At 41.3% G+C, this 20,798-nt stretch overlaps 1 protein-coding gene and 1 non-coding gene across 17 annotated transcripts in view; one reads left to right on the forward strand and one right to left on the reverse strand.

Moving 5' to 3' along the window:
• Nucleotides 1-20,798, reverse strand: part of ZFP37 (ZFP37 zinc finger protein) — a 45,990-nt gene that overhangs the window by 4,958 nt on the left and 20,234 nt on the right. The window contains exons 1-5 of one of the 16 annotated variants that reach the window (XM_019816341.3): nucleotides 16,061-16,287; nucleotides 14,624-14,702; nucleotides 14,230-14,312; nucleotides 13,992-14,036; nucleotides 8,090-8,240 (exon numbers count right to left, since the gene is read on the reverse strand). The exons of 1 other annotated variant lie outside the window; for it this stretch is intronic. In XM_019816341.3, coding sequence (XP_019671900.1) covers nucleotides 8,090-8,240; nucleotides 13,992-14,036; nucleotides 14,230-14,289 — 256 coding nt within the window. In that variant the 5' untranslated portion in view covers nucleotides 14,290-14,312; nucleotides 14,624-14,702; nucleotides 16,061-16,287. Of the gene's footprint in view, nucleotides 1-8,089; nucleotides 8,241-13,352; nucleotides 13,379-13,991; nucleotides 14,313-14,623; nucleotides 16,288-20,798 lie in introns of those variants that run through there. 14 more of the 16 variants (XM_019816342.3, XM_045042573.1, XM_045042579.1 and 11 more) reach the window with 14 other exon arrangements.
• On the forward strand, nucleotides 739-845 carry LOC111557695. The gene has a single exon (XR_002737923.1). It is a non-coding gene; the product is annotated as a U6 spliceosomal RNA (small nuclear RNA).

Here is a 20,798-nt window from a genome sequence, read left to right on the forward strand (position 1 = left end):
AATCTTATAAAAACTAGGAACATAGGCACAGCCCATCACCTTTAACCTCCAAAGAATGAGCAGGATGCATCACCCATTTTCTTTTCATCCAAGTCCACTGGAATATTTGGTACTCAAAATTAATATTCTTTAGACCTTTATAGCTTGAAATGAAGCTCATTAAATATTCAGAGACCCAGCAGTTTTCAGTAAATAAGAAAGGAAAGGCAGGCAATTGGGTACTCTGGTGGTTTTAATATGTTCATAAGTTCTTTGGCACTCTTCCCTTCAAGAGATTCTCTCCTCCCCTTAAACATGGGCTGGACTTAGTAACTCATTTCTAATAAACACAAGAAGGTAAAGGTGATGGTATGTGATTTCAGAGACCTGGTCATAAAAGGCACTGTGACTTCCTCCTGGCTTTCTCTCAGCTCACTCTATCTGGGGGAAGTTTGCCATGTCATAAAAACGGGTGCATATGGTGAGAAATTGAGATCTCTTGCCAATGGACAGCAAGGAACTAAAGGCTCCTGTCAACAGCCATGTGAGTGAGCTATCTCAGAAACTGGATCCTACAGGGGCACCCTGGTGGCTCCATTGGTTGAGCATTTGACTTTAGCTCAGGTCATGATCTTGCAGTTTGCAAGTTCGAGCCCCACATCAGGCTCACTGCTGTCAGCGTGAGCCTGATGTCCCCCTCTCTCTGTCCCCTTTTCTATGCCCCTGCCTCACTTACACTCTCCTTTAAAAATAAACATAGTGCTCACTTCAGTAGCACATATACTAAAATTGGAATGATACAGAGAAGATTAGCGTGGCCCCTGCACAAGGATGACACGCAAATTCGTGAAGCATTCCATAAAATAATAATAATAATAATAATAATAAAATAAACAAACATAGTAGAAAGGGGAAGATGGCGGCGTTGGAGGATGCTGAGCTCACCTCATCCTGCTGATCACTTAGATTCCACTCATATCTGCCTAAATAACCCAGAAAACAGCCATAAGACTAGCAGAATGGACTCTCTGGAGCCAAGTGTAGACAAGAGGCCCACAGAAGAGGGAAGGAAGGGCGGAGAGGCGGTGCATGCTACATGGACTGGTGGGGGGGAGCCGGGTGGTGGAAGGGCAACCTGCCCAGCAAGGCAGAGCCCCCGAGTCTGACTTGCAAAAGCGGAGGGGCCGGACTGTGTGAGTTCTGACAGCCAGCGGGACTTAACATCAGGAATGTTATAAGTCAACAGCTCTGCTCGGAGAGTGGGAGGGCGAGAGGACCCTGGTGTTGAGCCCTGGAAGACAGAGCTCAGCTTAGCAGGAAACAAAGGTGCTGGCCAGTGCCATCTCCCTCTCCCATCCCCCAGCCGAAATCCCAAAGGGAACCAGTTCCCGTCACCGAACTTACTTGCACCGCAAACACCCAATGCTGTGCTTCTGTGGATCCATCCCTCCAATGGGTCTGCCTTCCTCCTGGTGCTGCAGGGCCCCTCCCACAGGGGACCACCAATGGCAAAGTGAGCTAAGCCTACCCCTCCCGCCCCTGTGCACTCTGCAGATCCACCCCGGCTAATATGCCAGATCCCATCAAAGCAGCACCACAAGCCTGGCATTGTGAAAGTAGCCCAGACAGGGGCCACACCACTCCACAGTGAACTTGCCCCTGGGAGAGGGGAAGATAAGGTACACACCAGTCTGACTGTGGCCCCAGCAGTGGGCTGGGGGCAGACATCAGTCTGACTGCGGCCCCGCCCACCAACACAAGTTACTCCAGACAGCACAGGGGAAGTGCCCTGCAGTTCTGCGCCACCTCAGGGACTATCCAAAATGATGAAACAGAAGAATTCTCCTCAAAAGAAACTCCAGGAAGTAGCGACAGCTAATGAATTGATCAAAAACAATTTAAGCAATATAACGGACCATGAATTTAGAATAATAGTCATAATATTAATTGCTGGGCTTGAAAAAAGTATACAGGACAGCAGAGAATCTATTGCTACAGAGATCAAGGGACTAAGAAATAGTCATGAGGAGCTAAAAAATACTATAAATAAGGTGCAAAATAAAATGGAGGCAACCACAGCTCGCCAGAGGCAGCCTCTGAAGAGGCAGAGGAGAGAATAGGTGAATTAGAAGATAAAATTATGGAAAAAGAGGAAGCTGAGAAAAAGAGAGATAAAAAAAACCCAGGAGTATGAGGGAAGAATTAGAGAACTAAGTGATGCAATCAAATGGAACAATATCCGTATAATAGGAATTCCAGAAGAGGAAGAGTGAGAGAAAGAGGCTGAAGGTGTACTTGAACAAATCATAGCTGATAACTACCCTGATCTGGGGAAGGAAAAAGGCATTGAAATCCAAGAGGCACAGAGAACTCTCTTCAGACGTACCTTGAATCGATCTTCTGCACGACATATCATAGTGAAACTGGCAAAATACAAGGATAAAGAGAAAATTCTGAAAGCGGTAAGGGATAAACGTGCCCTAACATATAAAGGGAGACCGATAAGACCAGTGGCAGACTTATCTACTGAAACTTGGTAGGCCAGAAAGGAATGGCAGGAAATCTTCAATGTGATGAACAGAAAAAAATATGCAGCCGAGAATTCTTTATCCAGCAAGCTTATCATTCAGAATAGGAGAGATAAAGGTCTTCCCAAACAAACAAAAACGGAAGGAATTGATCACCACTAAACCAGCCCTATAAGAGATCCTAAGGGGGATTCTGTGAGTGAAATGTTGCAAGGACCACAGAGTACCAGAGACATCACTACAAGCATGATACCTACAGACATCACAGTGACTCTAAACCCGTATCTTTCAAAAATAACATTGAATGTAAATGGACTAAATGCTGCAACCAAAAGACATAGGGTATCAGAATGGATAAAAAAAACAAGACCCACCTATTTGCTGTCTGCAAGAGATTCATTTTAGACCTGAGGACACCTTCAGACTGGAAGTGAGGGGATGGAGAACTATCTATCATGATACTGGAAGTCAAAAGAAAGCTGGAGTAGCCATACTTACATCAGACAAACTAGACTTTAAATTAAAGGCTGTAACAAGAGATGAAGAAGGGCATTATATAATAACTACAGGGTCTATCCATCAAGAAGAACTAACAATTATAAATGTCTATGCACCGAATACAGAAGACCCCAAATATATAAAACAATCACAAACATAAGCAACCTTATTGATAAGAATGTGGTAATTGCAGGGGACTTTAACACCCCACTTACAACAATAGATAGATCATCTAGACACAGGATCAATAAAGAAACAAGGGCCCTGAATGATACATTGGATCAGATGGACTTGACAGATATATTTAGAACTCTGCATCCCAAAGCAACAGAATATACTTTCTTCTTGAGTGCACATGGAACATTCTCCAAGACAGATCACATACAGTGTCACAGAACAGCCCTTAATAAGTATAAAAGAATTGAGATCATACCATGCACACTTTCAGACCACAATGCTATGAAACTTGAAATCAACCACAGGAAAAAGTCTGGAAAACCTCCAAAAGCATGGAGGTTAAAGAACACCCTACTAAAGAATGAATGGGTTAACCAGTCAATTAGAGAAGAAATTAAAAAATATATGGAAACAAATGAAAATGAAAATACAACAATCCAAACGCTTTGGGACGCAGCGAAGGCAGTCCTGAGAGGAAAATACATTGCCATCCAGGCCTATCTCAAGAAACAAGAAAAATCCCAAATACAAAATCTAACAGCACACCTAAAGGAAATAGAAGCAGAACAGCAAAGACACCCAAACCCAGCAGAAGAAGAGAAATAATAAAGATCAGAGCAGAAATAAACAATATAGAATTTTAAAAAATTGTAGAGCAGATCAATGAAACCAAGAGGTGGTTTTTTTGAAAAAATAAACAAAATTGACAAACCTCTAGCCAGCCTTCTCAAAAAAAAAAGGGAGATGACTCAAATAGATAAAATCATGAATGAAAATGGAATTATTACAACCAATCCCTCAGAAACACAAGCAATTATCAGGGAATACTATGAAAAGTTATATGCCAACAAACTGGACAACCTGGAAGAAATGGACAAATTCCTAAGCACCCACACACTTCCAAAACTCAAACAGGAAGAAATAGGAAACTTGAACAGACCCATAACCAGCAAAGAAATTGAATCAAAAATCTCCCAACAAATAAGAGTCCAGGACCAGATGGTTTCCCAGGGGAATTCTACCAGACATTTAAAGCAGAGATAATACCTATCCTTCTCAAGCTATTCCAAAAAATAGAAAGGGAAGGAAAACTTCCAGACTCATTCTATGAAGCCAGTATTACTTTGATCCTAAACCAGACAGAGACCCAGCAAAAAAAGATTACCACAGGCCAATATCCCTGATGAATATGGATGCAAAAATTCCCAATAAGATACTAACAAATCGAATTCAACATCATATAAAAAGAACTATTCACCATGATCAAGTGGGATTCATTCCTGGGATGCAGGGCTGCTTCAACATTCACAAATCAATCAATGTGATACATCCCATTAATAAAAGAAAAGATAAGAGCCATATGATCTTGTCAATCGATGCAGAAAAAGCATTTGACAAAATTCGGCATCCTTTCTTAATAAAAACCCTTGAGGAAGTCGGGATAGAAGGAACATACTTAAATATCATAAAAGCCATTTATGAAAAGCCCACAGCTAACATCATCCTCAATGGGGAAAAACGGAGAGTTTTCCGCCTGAGATCAGGAACACGACAGGGATGTCCACTCTCACCACTGTTGTTTAACAGTGTTGGAAGTGCTAGTATCAGCAATCAGACAACAAAAGGAAATCAAAGGCATCAAAATTGGCAAAGATGAAGTCAAGCTTTCACTTTTTGCAGATGACATGATCTCATACATGCAAAACCTGATAGACTCCACCAAAAGTCTGCTAGAACTGATACATGAATTCAGCAAAGTCGCAGGATACAAAATCAATGTACAGAAATCCGCTGCATTCTTATACACTAATAATGAAGCAACAGAAAGACAAATAAAGAAACTGATCCCATTCACAATTGCACCAAGAAGCATAAAATACCTAGGAATAAACCTAACCAAAGGTGTAAAATATCTGTATGCTGAAAACTATAGAAAGCTTATGAAGGAAATTGAAGAAGATATAAAGAAATGGAAAAACATTCCATGCTTATAGATTGGAAGAATAAATATTGTTAAAATGTCAATACTACCCAAAGCAATCTACATACACATTCAAAGCAATCCCAATCAAAATTGCACCAGCATTCTTCTCGAAGCTAGAACAAGCAATCCTAAAATGTGTATGGAACCACAAAAGACCCCGAATAGCCAAAGTGGTAGTGAAGAAGACCAAAGCAGGAGGCATCACAATCCAAGACTTTACCCTCTACTACAAAGTTGTAATCATCAAGACAGCATGGTATTGACACAAAAACAGACACATAGACCAATGGAATAGAATAGAAACCCCAGAATTAGACCCACAAAAGTATGGCCAACTAATCTTTGACAAAGCAGGAAAGAATATCCAATGGAAAAAAGACAGTCTCTTTAACAAATGGTGCTGGGAGAACTGGACAGCAACATGCAGAAGGATGAAACTAGACCACTCTCTTACACCATTCACAAAAATAAACTCAAAATGGATAAAGGACCTGAATGTGAGACAGGAAACCATCAAAACCGTAGAGGACAAAGCAGGAGAAAACCTCTCTGACCTCAGCTGTAGCAATTTCTTACTTGACACATCCCCAAGGGCAAGGGAATTAAAAGCAAAAGTGAACTATTGGGACCTCATGAAGACAAAAAGCTTCTGCACTGAAAAGGAAACAATCAACAAAACTAAAAGCCAACCAACGGAATGGGAAAAGATATTTGCAAATGACATATCAGACAAAGGGCTAGTATCCAAAATCTATAAAGAGCTCACCAAACTCCACACCTGAAAAACAAACAATCCAGTGAAGAAATGGGCAGAAAACATGAATAGACACTTCTCTAAAGAAGACATCCGGATGGCCAACAAGCACATAAAAAGATGCTCAACGTCGCTCCTCATCAAGGAAATACAAATCAAAACTACACTCAGATATCACCTCAAGCCAGTCAGAGTGGCCAAAATGAACAAATCAGGAGACTATAGACGCTGGAGAGGTTGTGGAGAAACGGGAACCCTCTTGCAGTGTTGGTGGGAATGCAAACTGGTGCAGCCGCTCTGGAAAAGTGTGGAGGTTCCTCAAAAAATTAAAAATAGATCTACCCTATGACCCAACAATAGCACTGCTAGGAATTTACCCAAGGGATACAGGAGTGCTGATGCATAGGGGCACTTGTACCCCCAATGTTTATAGCAGCACTTTCAATAATAGCCAAATTATGGAAAGAGCCTAAATGTCCATCAACTGATGAATGGATAAAGAAATTGTGGTTTATATACACAATGGAGTACTACATGGCAATGAGAAAGAATGAAATATGGCCCTTTGCAGCAACGTGGATGGAACTGGAGAGTGTTATGCTAAGTGAAATAAGTCATACAGAGAAAGACAGATACCATATGTTTTCACTCTTATGTGGATCCTGAGAAACTTAACAGAAGACCATGGGGGAGGCTAAGGGAAAAAAAAGTTAGAGAGGGAGTGAGCCAAACTATAAGAGACTCTTAAAAACTGAGAATAACCTGAGGGTTAATGGGGGGGGTGGGAGGGAGGGGAGGATGGATGATGGGCATTGAGGAGGGCACCTGTTGGGATGAGCACTGGGTGTTATATGGAAACCAATTTGACAATAAATTTCATATTTAAAAAAAAAAACAAACAAACAATTTTTTTAATTAAAAATAAATAAATTGCAACTTCTTTAAAAAAAAAAAGTAAAGAAAAGAAATGGATCCTACTCTGTCAGTCAAGCCTTCAGATAACTGCAGTCCCTGCTAATATCTGATTACAACCATAGGGGACCACATGCCAGAACCACCCAGCTAAGCCCTTCCAAATTCCTGACCTACAGAAATTGTTAGTAAAAATTGTTTGTTTTAAGCTACCAAATTTTGGGGCGCCTGGGTGGCGCAGTCGGTTAAGTGTCCGACTTCAGCCAGGTCACGATCTCGCAGTCTGTGAGTTCGAGCCCTGCGTCAGGCTCTGGGTTGATGGCTCGGAGCCTGGAGCCTGTTTCCGATTCTGTGTCTCCCTCTCTCTCTGCCCCTCCCCCGTTCATGCTCTGTCTCTCTCTGTCCCAAAAATAAACGTTGAAAAAAAATAATAAGTTACTAAATTTTGAAGTGATTGTTACATAGCAATAGGTAATTAGTCCCTAGTACCCTCTGAGTGATGTCCTTACCTGTGAGGAATAAGCTTAGGAATTCCCTGAGCCTGTACTGATGGGCTAACAAGGCATAAAGAATTACAAAGCCATGGGATGCTCACACCCAAGCTTGGGTAAACAAGATTAGGCCCCCAGAATAAAACGGGGTGGGGGGGGAAATGCCCCCAGAACAGAAAGGGGGGCAAAAACCCCCTATACAAAAGTATATGAGGTAAGCAAGATTAGGTATTCAGGGAAAAAGCACCCCCAATTTAGTACTATGGCAGAAAGCTGCTTTCACAGGAAGGACCAAATTAGGTAAACAGGTAAATAGGGCTATAGACTGCTGTGCTGCAGGTGATGCTGCCCAGAAGGGAGCCTATTAACAAAAGAAAGGTGCCTTGTTAACCCTGAGGTGCTCTATCTGTCTTATCCCCTGGGCTAGCTAAGATCAACAGACACAGCGCCTCCTGTCTGCTGTTAACCATCTGCCCATCTGCCTGGTGCCAGGATTTTGTTTTATATTGAGCCAAACCCCCAAACACCGTATATCTTCAAAACCCCCTTTCCCTCATGCCCATGAGTTAATGTTCAAAGATTCATTGTCTCTTCATGCATGCCCATCACATTTGTAAGCCTTCTGATCTTAATACATACGGAGCAAGGTCCCTTATTTGGGGCTCTTGTCTTTTCCCGGACATTAGCCATCTCTCATATTTTAATCCTGTCTCTGCTTTCTTGCTGGCCAAGAAAGAACTCTAGACTCAGAGTCTATGACACTTACCCACTGAGACAAGGTTGCTATAGTTCTCCAGCATCACATCCCTGTACAGGTTTCTTTGAGCAGAATCCAGCTGCTGCCACTCCTCCCAAGTGAAGTCCACAGTCACATCCTTGAATGACACAAATCTCTGTACAGGACGTTCCTGTTCAATCTAAAGTGAAAAACGCTAGGTGATGTGTAAAGCATGTGCCAGGAGTCACTGCTGTTTTAATCATGCAGAGTCCATCTTAATAAATTAAAGATGTTTATACTATGAGGCCAGTTTTACTATGTGGGAGAAGCAGAACACCTATTAGGAAACCTTTGCTATGGAGAATCATTCATCCTCTCTTTCCATCAATAAGCACTTATTAGGCAACCACACAGCCAGCATTATTTGGTGCTCAGAATACTAGTATGAACAAAAGACAGGAAGTTTACAGACTAGTAGATGGAGGCAAACAAGTAAATATATAAAAGCTACAGGGTGTTAAATAAGTTATAATACAAATAGGAAAGAAAGAATGATTCTATTTTGGGAGGTTGAGTTGGGCTTTGTAGAAGATGTAGTTAGGCAAAATGAATAATGAAAAATGTAAAAATAATTTTAAAAAAGTAAAGATAAAATAACTTTTTTGAAATGTAAAAAATGAATGGCGTAAACTCCAGTAAGATATGGAAGAGGAAGAAAGATCATTCTAGATGGAGAAAGGAGTATGAAAAAAGCTATGGCGACATGAAAAAAGAACATGGCAAACTCAAGGAATTTTAAGTACTTCAGAATAATGCTCTCAGAAATCATTTATTCATATGCTGCTTTCACAATTTTTACATATCTGCATGTCACTTGCACTATTACTGACTTAAGAGTTTCAATTCAACTTTTTGACTTAAATTCATGATTTTAAAAGGAAACCACTATAGGGAAAACCAGTATCAGTTCATAAAATGAAGACAACAAAAATCTGTAAAACAAGTATATACTGATGAAACGCCATACATGGGATTTGCTTTAAAATGCTCTAGAGAACAGGGGTGCCTGGGTGGCTCAGTCCCGACTTTGGCTCAGGTCATGATCTCATGGCTCATGAGTTGGAACCTCATGTCAGGCTCTGTGCTGACAGCTCAGAGCCTGGAGCCTGCTTCGGATTCTGTGTTTCCCCCCTCTCCAATTATATGAAATATCTAGAATAAGCAAACTCACAGAGCCAGAAGTAGTTTTGAGGTGACCGAGGGCTGTGGGGGTAAGGTAGAAAAGTGAGTTATCGCTCAATGGGTACAGAGTTTCTGTATGGAGTGATGAAAAAGTTTTGGAAATAGTGGTGATGGATTCACACATTGTGAACATAATTAATACTACTGAACTGCACACTTAAAAATGATTAAAATGGAAAATTTTATGTTATATGCATTTTACCATAAAAATTCTATTGGTCCAAATTAACTTTGAGATAGCATATTATAATAGATCTTGTAGATCTGGCCAAGTGGCAATAATGACTAGGCAATTAGATTTCAGTGGGATGACGGTGGCTCAGGCAAAAACCATGAGGCATGGAATTCATGCTGAGAAAAGCGAGAAGTAAAAAGTAGGGAGTGGGGTGGAAAGGACACTGAAAAAGTGGAGGATCAATGGGTCGGAGCTTTGGATGGAAGTGGAGAATTACTGGAGTCAAGGTACTACCGTAAACAAACCAGAAACAGAAATAATGGCCAGAATGAAATGCTTGGAGGTTACAGTTACTGGTGATTATATATCTAGAATAGGACTATGGAAGTTGGTTGAGATGGGATAGAGGAAAACGATGTCCAGAAATGAGGAGATACACTGGTACTGGAAGCAGAAGGAGTTAAAGGTCCCCAGAAAAAGAAAGACAAGACAGAGCTTCTGTGAGAAGTCATTTTAGGCCCCCAACTGTTTTCCCTCCATCTACGCCCTCTGGCTTCTACTTGCCTGTGCACATTTCTTGCAGAGCTTCCTAAGGTTAGAATTAAATGCAAAAACCTCAGTAGTTAAGGATTTTAAGGGAACAAAGGGAATGCAGAAAACTAACAGTCTCTACCAGGCTAGGAAACAGCCTAACCATAAATCAATGGTAAAACTCCCAGTGCTGTTTCAAAAGTAAGCAAGGCCCTGAATTTCTTACCCAAGGTAAGGAACCCAAGACCCCATCCAGTTTTTACTGGCTCTCAGAGCTTGCCCACAGCCCCTTACCCTTGTCTGACTTCTCCACTATAATGTTAAAGTGTCTGTCCTAAAAGAAGCACAAGCTTCCTCAAGGTTAACATATGATGCATGCATAGGCATGCTTTCTAAGTACGCCTCTACAAACTTCTGCCTGCCTTTACATGCAATGGCAAAGCTCCACTTTCTGAATATTCATCCTAAACCCTAAATAAAAAGAGCCCACACACCCCTGCTCAGGGTGTCACAGCTTTGGAAGTTATTCCCTGGGATCTCCTTATTTACTGCAAATAAAAGTTTCCTTTGTGCAATAACTCTACCTGGTGTAGTTTCTATCTCTGATTCACCAAGGAGCAAACTCATGTTAGTTCGGTTACAGTACCAAAAGTACAGTCATAATGTGATTTATAATAAATTTATATTTGGTCTTTGTAGTTCCTAGCATAGAGCTCCTAAAACCCTTGGAGGGGTGCCTGGGTGGCTACGTCGGTGGTTAAGCATCCGACTTCTGCTAACCATGGTCTCATGGTTCGTGGGTTCGAGCCCCGAGTCAGGCTCTGTGCTGACAGCTCAGAGCCTGGAGCCTTCTTTGGATTCTGTGTCTCCCTCTCTCTCAAAAATAAGCATAAAAAAAATTAAAACCCTTGGAATTTCCTGTGCCGAAAGCGATAAAGTTCTCTTATTATGTTAATGAGATGGCTTGCGGGGGGGGGGGGGGGGTGGGGGGGGGGTGGGGGGGTGGGCACCTAAGGAGAGGGTGGCTGGTCACCAGGGGAGCCAACCAAGAGTAGAGAATTGAAACTTCCAGTCCTACTCCTGATTTTTGGAGAGGGAGGTGGAGTTGGGAGGTTCAATGGATCACCAATGGCCAATGATTTAATCAATCATGCCCATGTAATAAAGCCTCCACAAAGACCCAAGTGGAGAGAATTCAGAGAACCTCCAAGTTCATAAACCAGAATGCTTCCACATGCCATGTGCCAGGTGCCAGGCCTTGAACTCCATTCTTCTTTGTTCAGGACCCTGTCTTATATATGTCTTCATCTGACTGTTGATTTGTATCCTTTAATATCCTTTGTAATAAACTGGCAATCTAGTGGGTAAATTGGTTTTCTGAGTCCTCATTATGAGCCACTCTAGCAAATTAATAAAACCAAAGGAGGGGGTTGTGGGAACCTCTGTTTATAGCTAGTCAGTCAGAAGCAGAGGTAACAACTTAAGACTAGTGACCGTGTAATGGAACCTGGTCTGGATCACCCAGCAGAAGAACCAAATGGTACTCAGAGATCTTGGAAGGCAGGAGGTTTATTTCACAACAACACGCTACAGGAGATCACTCTCCAGAGGTCTGAGCCCTGAGTGAACAGGGAGGAACAATTTATAGTCTGTTACTTCCACATTCCGCATTAGTACTAATCTGGTGCATGTGTGCGGCAAGCAGAGTAGGAAGAAGAACCTGGAAGGGGAGTCTTTGGTCGGGGACTGGAATTTTTCTATCAGTCCTGTCGGCCATCTTACAACAGATTTTTCTCTACCGATCAGAATCTGAAGTGAAGGGCAGTCTTGTGGGAGCCCTTGACCTATAGTATCTGATACTACCTCTAGGTGGGTAGTGATGAGGGAGCATGCGGCAAGCTGGGGGCAAAATACAGGCTGGCACACCATCCCTCCCACCCAGCGGAATATGTGTGATATTCTTGGACACTGCTAGCTACCCAAGAACAAAGGAAAGGGGTTTAAGTGCTTGCCATGGTAATGTGGGAAACTAAGGCAACTGAAAAATTCCCTTACTGCCTATAGCCCACTGACAAGTCCTTGAGATTAGCAGAGTGACCTCCCTCTAGAAGCTCACCTGCCTCAAGGATGACCCATTGCTGGGGGCAAAAGAGAACATTAGCTTAACATTATCCCAACCTCGAGGATCCTGTAAGTCTATTTCCTTTATCTCAACTGCCCCAAGATATATGCTGGCAATCATACTCCAAGCTTATGGCCCCCTGATATATATCAGAAGGTTCTCATGACTGTGGTTTTATTAGACAGTAATAAATGGCACTTCCCTAGCAACAGCTAGCCCCTCAAGGTCCTGGAACCTTGCTTCCAAAATTCCTTAGAGACTTACTCTACCCTGATCCTCTCCCAACCTGAGGGCATATAATGAGTTACCCGTCATGACCCAGTGCAGCTCTTTCTACCCACAGGCCCTGTTCCCATGCTTTGATAAGATCACCTTTTTGCACCAAAGACATCTTCAAGAATTCTTTCTTGGCCGTTGGCTCCAGACCACCCCACCATCACCCCCAAACTTCATCAGGTAGTGTCAAAATTGAGCTGAATTGTAGGACAGCCAGCTGGTGTCAGAAGATTGCTCGGTGGTATAGGAAAGAACCGCCACACATTAGAATTGGGTGCAGAAGTACAGGTACATAACCCAGTAGTCCCCAGACTTTTAAAATCAGACACTGGATACTGTGATACAATAAGAAATATATATTTTGGTCTTCATCCCTGGCTCCTAGTCAGAATTCCTAAAATTTTTGTAATTTCCTAAGCAATAAAGGTGTGATAAGCATCTTTCGTTCTAGTATTTGGTCTTTGACTCTGGTTCTTGACACAGGGCTCCTAAAATCCTCGGAATTTCTTGGGTGATAGGAGTGTCTTTTGTTCTAGTGAGGTGACTCTTGATATTTTTCAGTTAAAAAAACAAGCACGTACATCAATAATACATACCTTTTTCAAAAAAAACCCCATAGATTATATACAAACACTTCAACACTGAGATATTATGACATTAAGAATATATGTATGTAATTCTCTTTTCTCCCCATACCCCAGTGCATCATCTTGCCCATCTTCTAGGAATGGATGCTCCCCACTTTGAAGACGACTATACTCACTCCAACTGTGTGCTACATGGTGGGTATAACCAATGGAATATTATAGATAAAAATTCAATAATATATGCCTTCAAATAAAAACATTTAAAACCATATGACAATCATAACCATTAAGATGTTTGCTAGCAGTGTTTAGCTGAGCAATAAACCAACAGAAACGAGCAAATTCACTTGATTTCCACTATCCACGAGGCATACTCACTTGATATACACTTTGAGGGTCTCAACCTATTGCATTTTAAAGGAAAAATATTTGATTATTTATTGGTTAAAAACTGCAAATTAAAATTGATACTATTATGATCTTTAATAATGTTAATTCCTTGGACCAATTTTACAACCTTTAATTTGTGGATCAAGGTAAATTTTTTGGCAGCTATGTACTTGGGCCCCATGATTTTACTGCCTTCAAATTGGATTATGCCTTGTTATTATGCCCTATTGCTATTTTGAGCGACGGTTTAAGAAATAGCTATGGAGAAGCCTCCTACAGAATTTATCAAGGGTTGGTTAAGTGTTAAGGATACTGCCTACTATATCATATGTATGCAGACCCATCAAGAGAATAACTTTAAACCTAAATGACAAAAATGCTTTCATTCCCTCAAGAAAATATCATAATGTGTAATGTAAATCATATCTTTGCAGATGATATGCTCAACTTTAATGAACTATGAAAAACTATGAACTTGTATCACTATATTTCGCATTTCCTTGGTCTAGACCTTCTGTTTTATTTTCCCTGATTTCTATTTACATTTTTTTCATTTAATTGAGTTAATTCTTTTAAACTGCCTCAAATACAATGGAAAACAAAATGGGGTATAAATAACTCACTTACCTGAGACTTGGTCATTTTCTGTTGCTCTTCAGAAGGCACAGATATCTGTAAAGACAGAGCTGGGATGAGCAGGGAGGGGATAAAAAGAAGACCACCTTAAGAGTCTGGGCCTGCCCTGTGAATTCCTGCCCCTTTCAAAAGTGTCTTTCAGAGAGACCACAAAAGATTATGCTGTGATAACATCAACTTATTAACTTACAGTTCTGAAAAGGTCAGGCCAGGTCATGGTATGTTTTACCTTTGTGAATGTGTATTCCTTTATACATTTAAAAAGTTTCTCCTCCTCCTTTGGCCCCATAAATCTATAATTAGATATTTATCCTAAAAAAAAAAAAAAAAAACAAAGCAAGGACACACATAAAGATATATATGCAAGGATATTCATCACAATGCTGCTTTATCACTACCTAGATGTTCAACAATAGGGACTGGTTAAATCAGTTATGGAAGGACAGAATACTAGACAATCATTAAAGTATCTTAGAGAAGAATTTGCAGACTTGGAAAAATGTTCTTGTTGTATTACAAAGGAAGAAAAATAGGTTATAAAACAATATATATACTGAAAAGAAATATATTTGAAAGGAACAAAAATATTTCTGAAAGGACATACATCAAAATGTTATGGTTACCTTTGGTGGTAGGATTAAAAGTGATTTCTATTGACTTGTATTTAGCATTTTCATTTTCCAGTTTTTCTAAAATAAACGGCTACTTTTTAAATTAAAAAAAGAAGATTGTTATTTTTAGCAGCTATTGTCCTACTGACCTCTTAACCCAAACTCTTATCAATGAAGTCCTAAAGGGCACAATTCACTAGCTTGATACATTTAATCAACTGTAACAGTCACTGTCATCAATAGACTTATAGGACCACTTCAAATGTATAGGCTCAGTTCAAATGTCACCTCCTCTAGAAAGCCTTTCCTGGATAGAATCAGCTATTCCTTCCTCTGACTTTCCCTTAGTTTGCAACACTCTGCTACAAGGGCTTCCTGATACAAATTTAGGGCAAGGGAAGATGCAGTCTGAACTAGGACCACAGCAGTGGGAATGGGGAGGACAAACTGGAGAGATGTCAGGGAGGCTAAATCACCATGATCAGAAGATTGATTGGACATGGGGAGAAGAAGGCTGGGGAGAAAACTAGATGTCTATAGAATTTTTACTATGGCCATCTGAAGTAAGGGTGACTCTTCATGATGATGAACATAGTAGGATGAGCAGGTGAAGTATGGAGAACTAAGAAGATATATTCTATTTCTATCATGTTAAGATTGAGGTTCTGTGAGTGAACCCCACAGAGATGTGTAGGAGACAGCTGGCTACTGTGAATCTGGAGCTTACTAGAAATGTCTAGGCTGGTGCTATAGATTGGCAAGTCATGGCTTTCAAGGTGGAAGGTGATGCAATGAGTGTGGTTGAAACTGTCCAGAGAGAGCACATGCATTGAAAGAAGATAGGGAGAAAGCAAAGGAGCTTTGAGATAGGGTTTTTGAGAGACTTTGGCTTGAAGTACTTAGCTAGCTACCAGACAGTAGCAGAGAATATAAACTGCCTCAAGTCTATTGACCAGATAGATCCAAGAGTGGAAACAAAACCTTTGGGGGAAGGATGGGAACTCTCCCTGACCCTCACATCCTTACAAGCATAAACCCATGCAAGAAAACCCAGCACAATATGCGTGTGGAATGCAGCCTGAATGCAAACCGTTACAATTCAGGGCTGGAGCCCCAATCACTAGTCACAAACCACCTGCTCCCTAAGCTATCACACAAGCTCCTAACAGCTGCCCAATACAGCCCCCCACACATTGACCTAACATAACCCTAAAGACGGATATCTGTCTTCAGGGCCCAACCATTGATTTCTATGTAACCCCAACCCGAGGGACTCAGAATCACAAAGACACCCTCCGTCACTAGTCCCACAAATTCCCAATCAGTCGCTGACCCTCCTCAGAGTCCACTACTACCAGCAGCATCACTAAATACCAACCTATACCGGGCGGCAATCGTGATTTGGGGCAGGCCCGCTTAATTACTAACCAAAGACCGAAAATTACGGACCGCTAGAGATGCTCAATCGCTGATCAAACATGATGCCTTACTCCCAATACCGCAGCCAGTGACTGAAACCTCGTTTTCTGTGAACCGGACCCCTCAACTCCCAGCCTCTCCTGCGGGGACCTCAGCTGAGCGACAAGGCCACCCCCTCCCACCGTGAGGGATGCGGACTCTCCGGTGTTAACGGCGGAAGCAGGAGCAGCCCTCGACCTGCTTCTATCGCGAGACTTTCCAGGTGTTTAGTCGGGCTGAGCCAGGAAGATTAATATGGCTGCGCGTAGTGAGCGGAGAGTGTGACGGAATGGGAGGCGCCATATTTCGAGTAGGTGTTAGTGCCGTACAGCAGAGAATCCTGAGAGCAAGGCAAGGTAGAAGTGGAATACGGGAGCTACAGAAAAGATGTACTGGGACAATGCGGGAGCAACAAAGAATCCCAGGTTTCTGAGGATAGAGTCAGGGAACCGCTCCCGCTAAGATGTGTAGAAAAGAGACACGCAGTGCAAGGTGCAAATAAAGATGGGGAAGTGGGGTGGGGGAATAGGAGAAGCCGCTCCCCTTATAAGCCAAAGAGGAGCGTGAGGCTCAGCCAGAGTCAGTTGATCTACAACACATTGCCTCACTTCCCCAAGATTAGGTATAATAATGATAAAATATGCTTACTGAGGTAGGTTATTTAATTTAGGTTTCAATTGGGGTGGAAAAGTCAGGATGGAGCAGTATTCTCCCTGAGACAGAGCACTGGGAGAGGGAAAGTCAGAATAGAATGCTTTCATCTGGTGACCTCCAGCCAGTCATCCTGGAAAATGGAATTCAAATGTTCCCCTCCTGGGAATGCTGTCCCAGATTGGGATGGGAAAACTCAGCCACTGCTAAAGACACCTCAGATGGCAGCAGAGGAGAAGTGTTTGAGGATAAACTCTGAAGGATAATCCAAAACCCCTGAAACCTCCTCTCAACCTGGTCTTGAACTTGCTCTGTGGCTTTGGGCCAGCTGCTTTCCCTCAGTTCTCTCATTTGTCAAGAAGAGGAAGGTTGTGAAATATTCATTTGGGTGTTTCAATGTTTGCTGAAAGCACTTCAGAATCTGCGCAGTTTTTAACAAATAATAAATACCATGTAATAGTGTTATTACTGTTAAATAATTAAACAAGGAGACTATTAGACTCAGGTGGTTTGAATGCCTTAGCAACCCTCCCAAGCAAACCAAAACCTAAGCCTGTAAATGCCTCAAGGTTACGAAATCAAAACCTAAGGCCAACCAATCACAAATGAGGCTTTCCCAAATAAGACAACTGTTTAAACTATAGGCAATCAAATAATTTCCTTGCTTTGCTTCTGCGACTTCTCTATAAAAGTCTTGCCTCTAGCTCTTGTCATTGGAGCACTTCTTACCCCTTGTGGTTTGGTGCTGCCCAATTAGAGAGTTTTTGCTCAAATAAACTTAAAAATTTTAGTATGTCTTAGTCTGTCTTTGAACATCACTACAGAATATCCAGCCCTAACTAATGCCTAAAGACACCATGGATTAATTCTTGGGGTTCACTCAGCTCTTTAAAGTCATATACAGTGGCCATGATGCTTCTGGAATGTCCTTCCCAACCATATGTCAGGAAAACTTCTATTCATGCTTCAAAACTGGGAGCCAATATCCTGTTTTAAGTTTTTTCCCAGAGTCCCCTGTCATCTGTGCCTTTTCATGGGCACAGCTGCATATGCCTTCTACTATGACAGTCATCATTGCCAAGAACTGGGATTTCCAGTGTTTGTCTTTTCTCCCCTTTGGTCTGACAGCTACTCAGGGCAAGCCTGTGTCAGTATCAGCCTAGTTTTCCCTTTTTTGTTAAAAACCTATTTATGTCTATTGAGTCCCACCATAATGTAAAGCTCACTCATTCCTTCACTCACACAATTCGTTATTGTCTTGCTTGGTAATGCAAGGAACGAGCTCAGAATCTGATAGTGACAATGTAGTGTGACTAGTGACCTGATAGAGGCATGACCGGTGCCGTAGGGCACAGTGAGAGGTAAATAACTTGGTCAGGGACTGGAGTGGTAGTGGTGGTGGGGGTGTGGGATGGAGTTTGTCAGGAAAACAAGATTAAGAAGGAAAGTGTCAACAGAACAGCAGATATATACCACTTGTCACATACCTGAGAGCAAAGTGATCCCACCTCTACATCTTTGCTCAGATGGCTCCCTATGTTAGGAATACCCACACACTCCTATTTTGGGGGGAGATTCCATGCCAAAAATCAGGGGAGTCTCGTGCCTTGTGAGGTCCTAAATTAATAGTTTTTTACATGTTTAAATAACGCAGGGGTCTTCAATCTACAACACTTAGGCAAATCTGGCCTGCTGTCTGTTTTGATAAAGTTTTATTGGAACACCATAATGCTCATTCATTTAAATATTGTCTATGGTTGCTTTTGTGCTATAATGACACTGTTGAGTAGTTGTGACAAGAACCATATGGCCCACCAAGTCTAAAATATTTGCTGTTTATTCCTTCACAGAAAAAAGTTTTCTGACCCCTGATCCAATTTCATGCTGAGGGAGAAACCATTATTATCCCCTTATACAGAAAAGGAACTTCAGGCACCAAAAGGTCACACAGCTTGTTAGTGGTGCAGCCAAGATGTAAACTCCCAAAGTCTGACTGAGAGCTTATGCTCCTAACCAACTATGCTACACTACACTTTAATGAATGTCTTTTGAATATCAATTAATTTCTTTTGGTAAAGAGGCAAATATAATTAATATAATTATCAATATAACTTGTCATCCAAACCAGGACAGCTTTGACAGTGAAAAGAGGTGCAATTAGTCACTATATCTGGACATGGGACATAAAGCCTCTCCTGAACAATCTGTGATGTGTGATCACCCTAGAGATAGGAACAGAGATACACAAGACAGAGCAGAATAGATAGACAAAATCATGAAAGATGTTTTATTTTATTTCATAAGCCAAATAAGTGTACTTTCTTGCTTTATAGTCATACACATATACATTAAGAATACTTTCTTGTGAATTCTTATGTTACTCTCATTAGCTTATGACACTTCATCTTGCTTAAACAATAAAAATAATTCTTACTGCCCAAATACTCCAAGTTATTCATGCTGTATGTGTGTGGGGGGATGGGGGAGGGGGGATTTCTGTTTAGTATTCCACTCTACTCTCAGGTGGCTTATAAGGTGAGAGGAGACATGGGCCAGACAATCCATAGAAATGGCATTATGCACATGAGGAAAAAAACGTGTAGAATCTTCTGTGCAGCAGACGTGTGCAGATGTGTGATAGCTAGTTACTTTGATATGAATTTATAAGCCAAATATTGCCTTCAGTCAATCAAATACAATAAAAATACATCTAAAACTGGTGGTTCTTATAGATTATTCTAGAAAGGATATGCAATCAATCAGGGAAAGCACCTACAATGGAAAAAACAAGACACCAAGGATGGAGCCCTGGAAAATTCCAACTGGTGAGGGATAAGAGAAAGAGGGCTTGATGATGGGAACGGAGGAGAGAGGGAGAGAGAAGAAGATCAAGGGGGAATGGCGTCAGAGGAACTAATGGCAAAATATTTCAAGAAGAGGGAAGCATTAAATGTCAGATGCAACCAAAAATCCACTACGGTAAGGAAAAAAAATGTCCCTTGGATTTGATAAGAGTAAGATGGCCTTTTTAGAAATTGTTTCACAGTAATGATGAAGACAGAGCCCTATGGAATTCTACTGAAATATAAATGTGGACTGAGGAAGTAGAAACACCAAGGTAATACCAATTTTCAAGAAGCTTGTATATTAAAGGAGAGAAAGATGATGAATCAGGTTACAAGCTGGTATTTTTAATATACAAAATAATTTAAGCAAGTCAAGGACTGAATTATTTCCTGAGACACATATGTCTTCAGACAACTATAAAGACACAGATCAAAAACCCGATAGAAAAACAGGCTGGTACCTCAATAATAATTAAAGATATGTAAATTAAACAATGAACTTTTCCATATTGATAAAAAATTTTTTTTTAAATTTTTTTAACGTTTATTTATTTTTGAGAGAAAGAGACAGAGCGTGAGGAGGAGAGGGACAGAGAGAGAGGGAGACACAGAATTGGAAGCAGGTTCCAGGCCCCGAGCTGTCAGCACACAGCCTGATGCAGGGCTGGAACTCACGAACTGTGAGATCATGACCTGAGCTAAAGTCAGACACTCAACCGACTGAGCCACCCAGGCACCCCCATACTGAGAAAATTTTAAGTTGATAGTATCCAATATGAAAAAAATCAAGTATGCAATTATTCACCCATATGCATAGGTGGGTGGCAGACAATCTAGCAATACTGTCAAATTGAATATGTGCCAAAACAACTTGAAAAAAGAAAAACAGGGACGCCTGTGTGGCTCAGTTGCTAAAGCGTCCGACTCTTGATATTGGCTCAGGTCATGCTCTCGTAGTTCATGAGTTCAAGACCCACATTAGCCTCTGTGCTGACAGCATGGAGCCTGCTTGGGATTCTCTCTCCCACTCTCCTCCCTACTCTCTCTCTCAAAATAAATAAATAAACTTTAAAAAAAGAAAAGAAAAACAAAGTGGGAGGGCTTACTTTCTTTACCTGACTTCGAAACTTACTGTTGGTTTACAGGAATCAATGCAAGGTAATATTGGCATGAAAGTAAATCAATAGGTAAATGGAACAGAGAGTCCAGAAATAGACCGCCACATACATACT

Source organism: Felis catus, chromosome D4, assembly GCF_018350175.1.
Source record: "Felis catus isolate Fca126 chromosome D4, F.catus_Fca126_mat1.0, whole genome shotgun sequence".
In the NCBI taxonomy this organism is placed as follows: Eukaryota; Metazoa; Chordata; class Mammalia; order Carnivora; family Felidae; genus Felis; species Felis catus.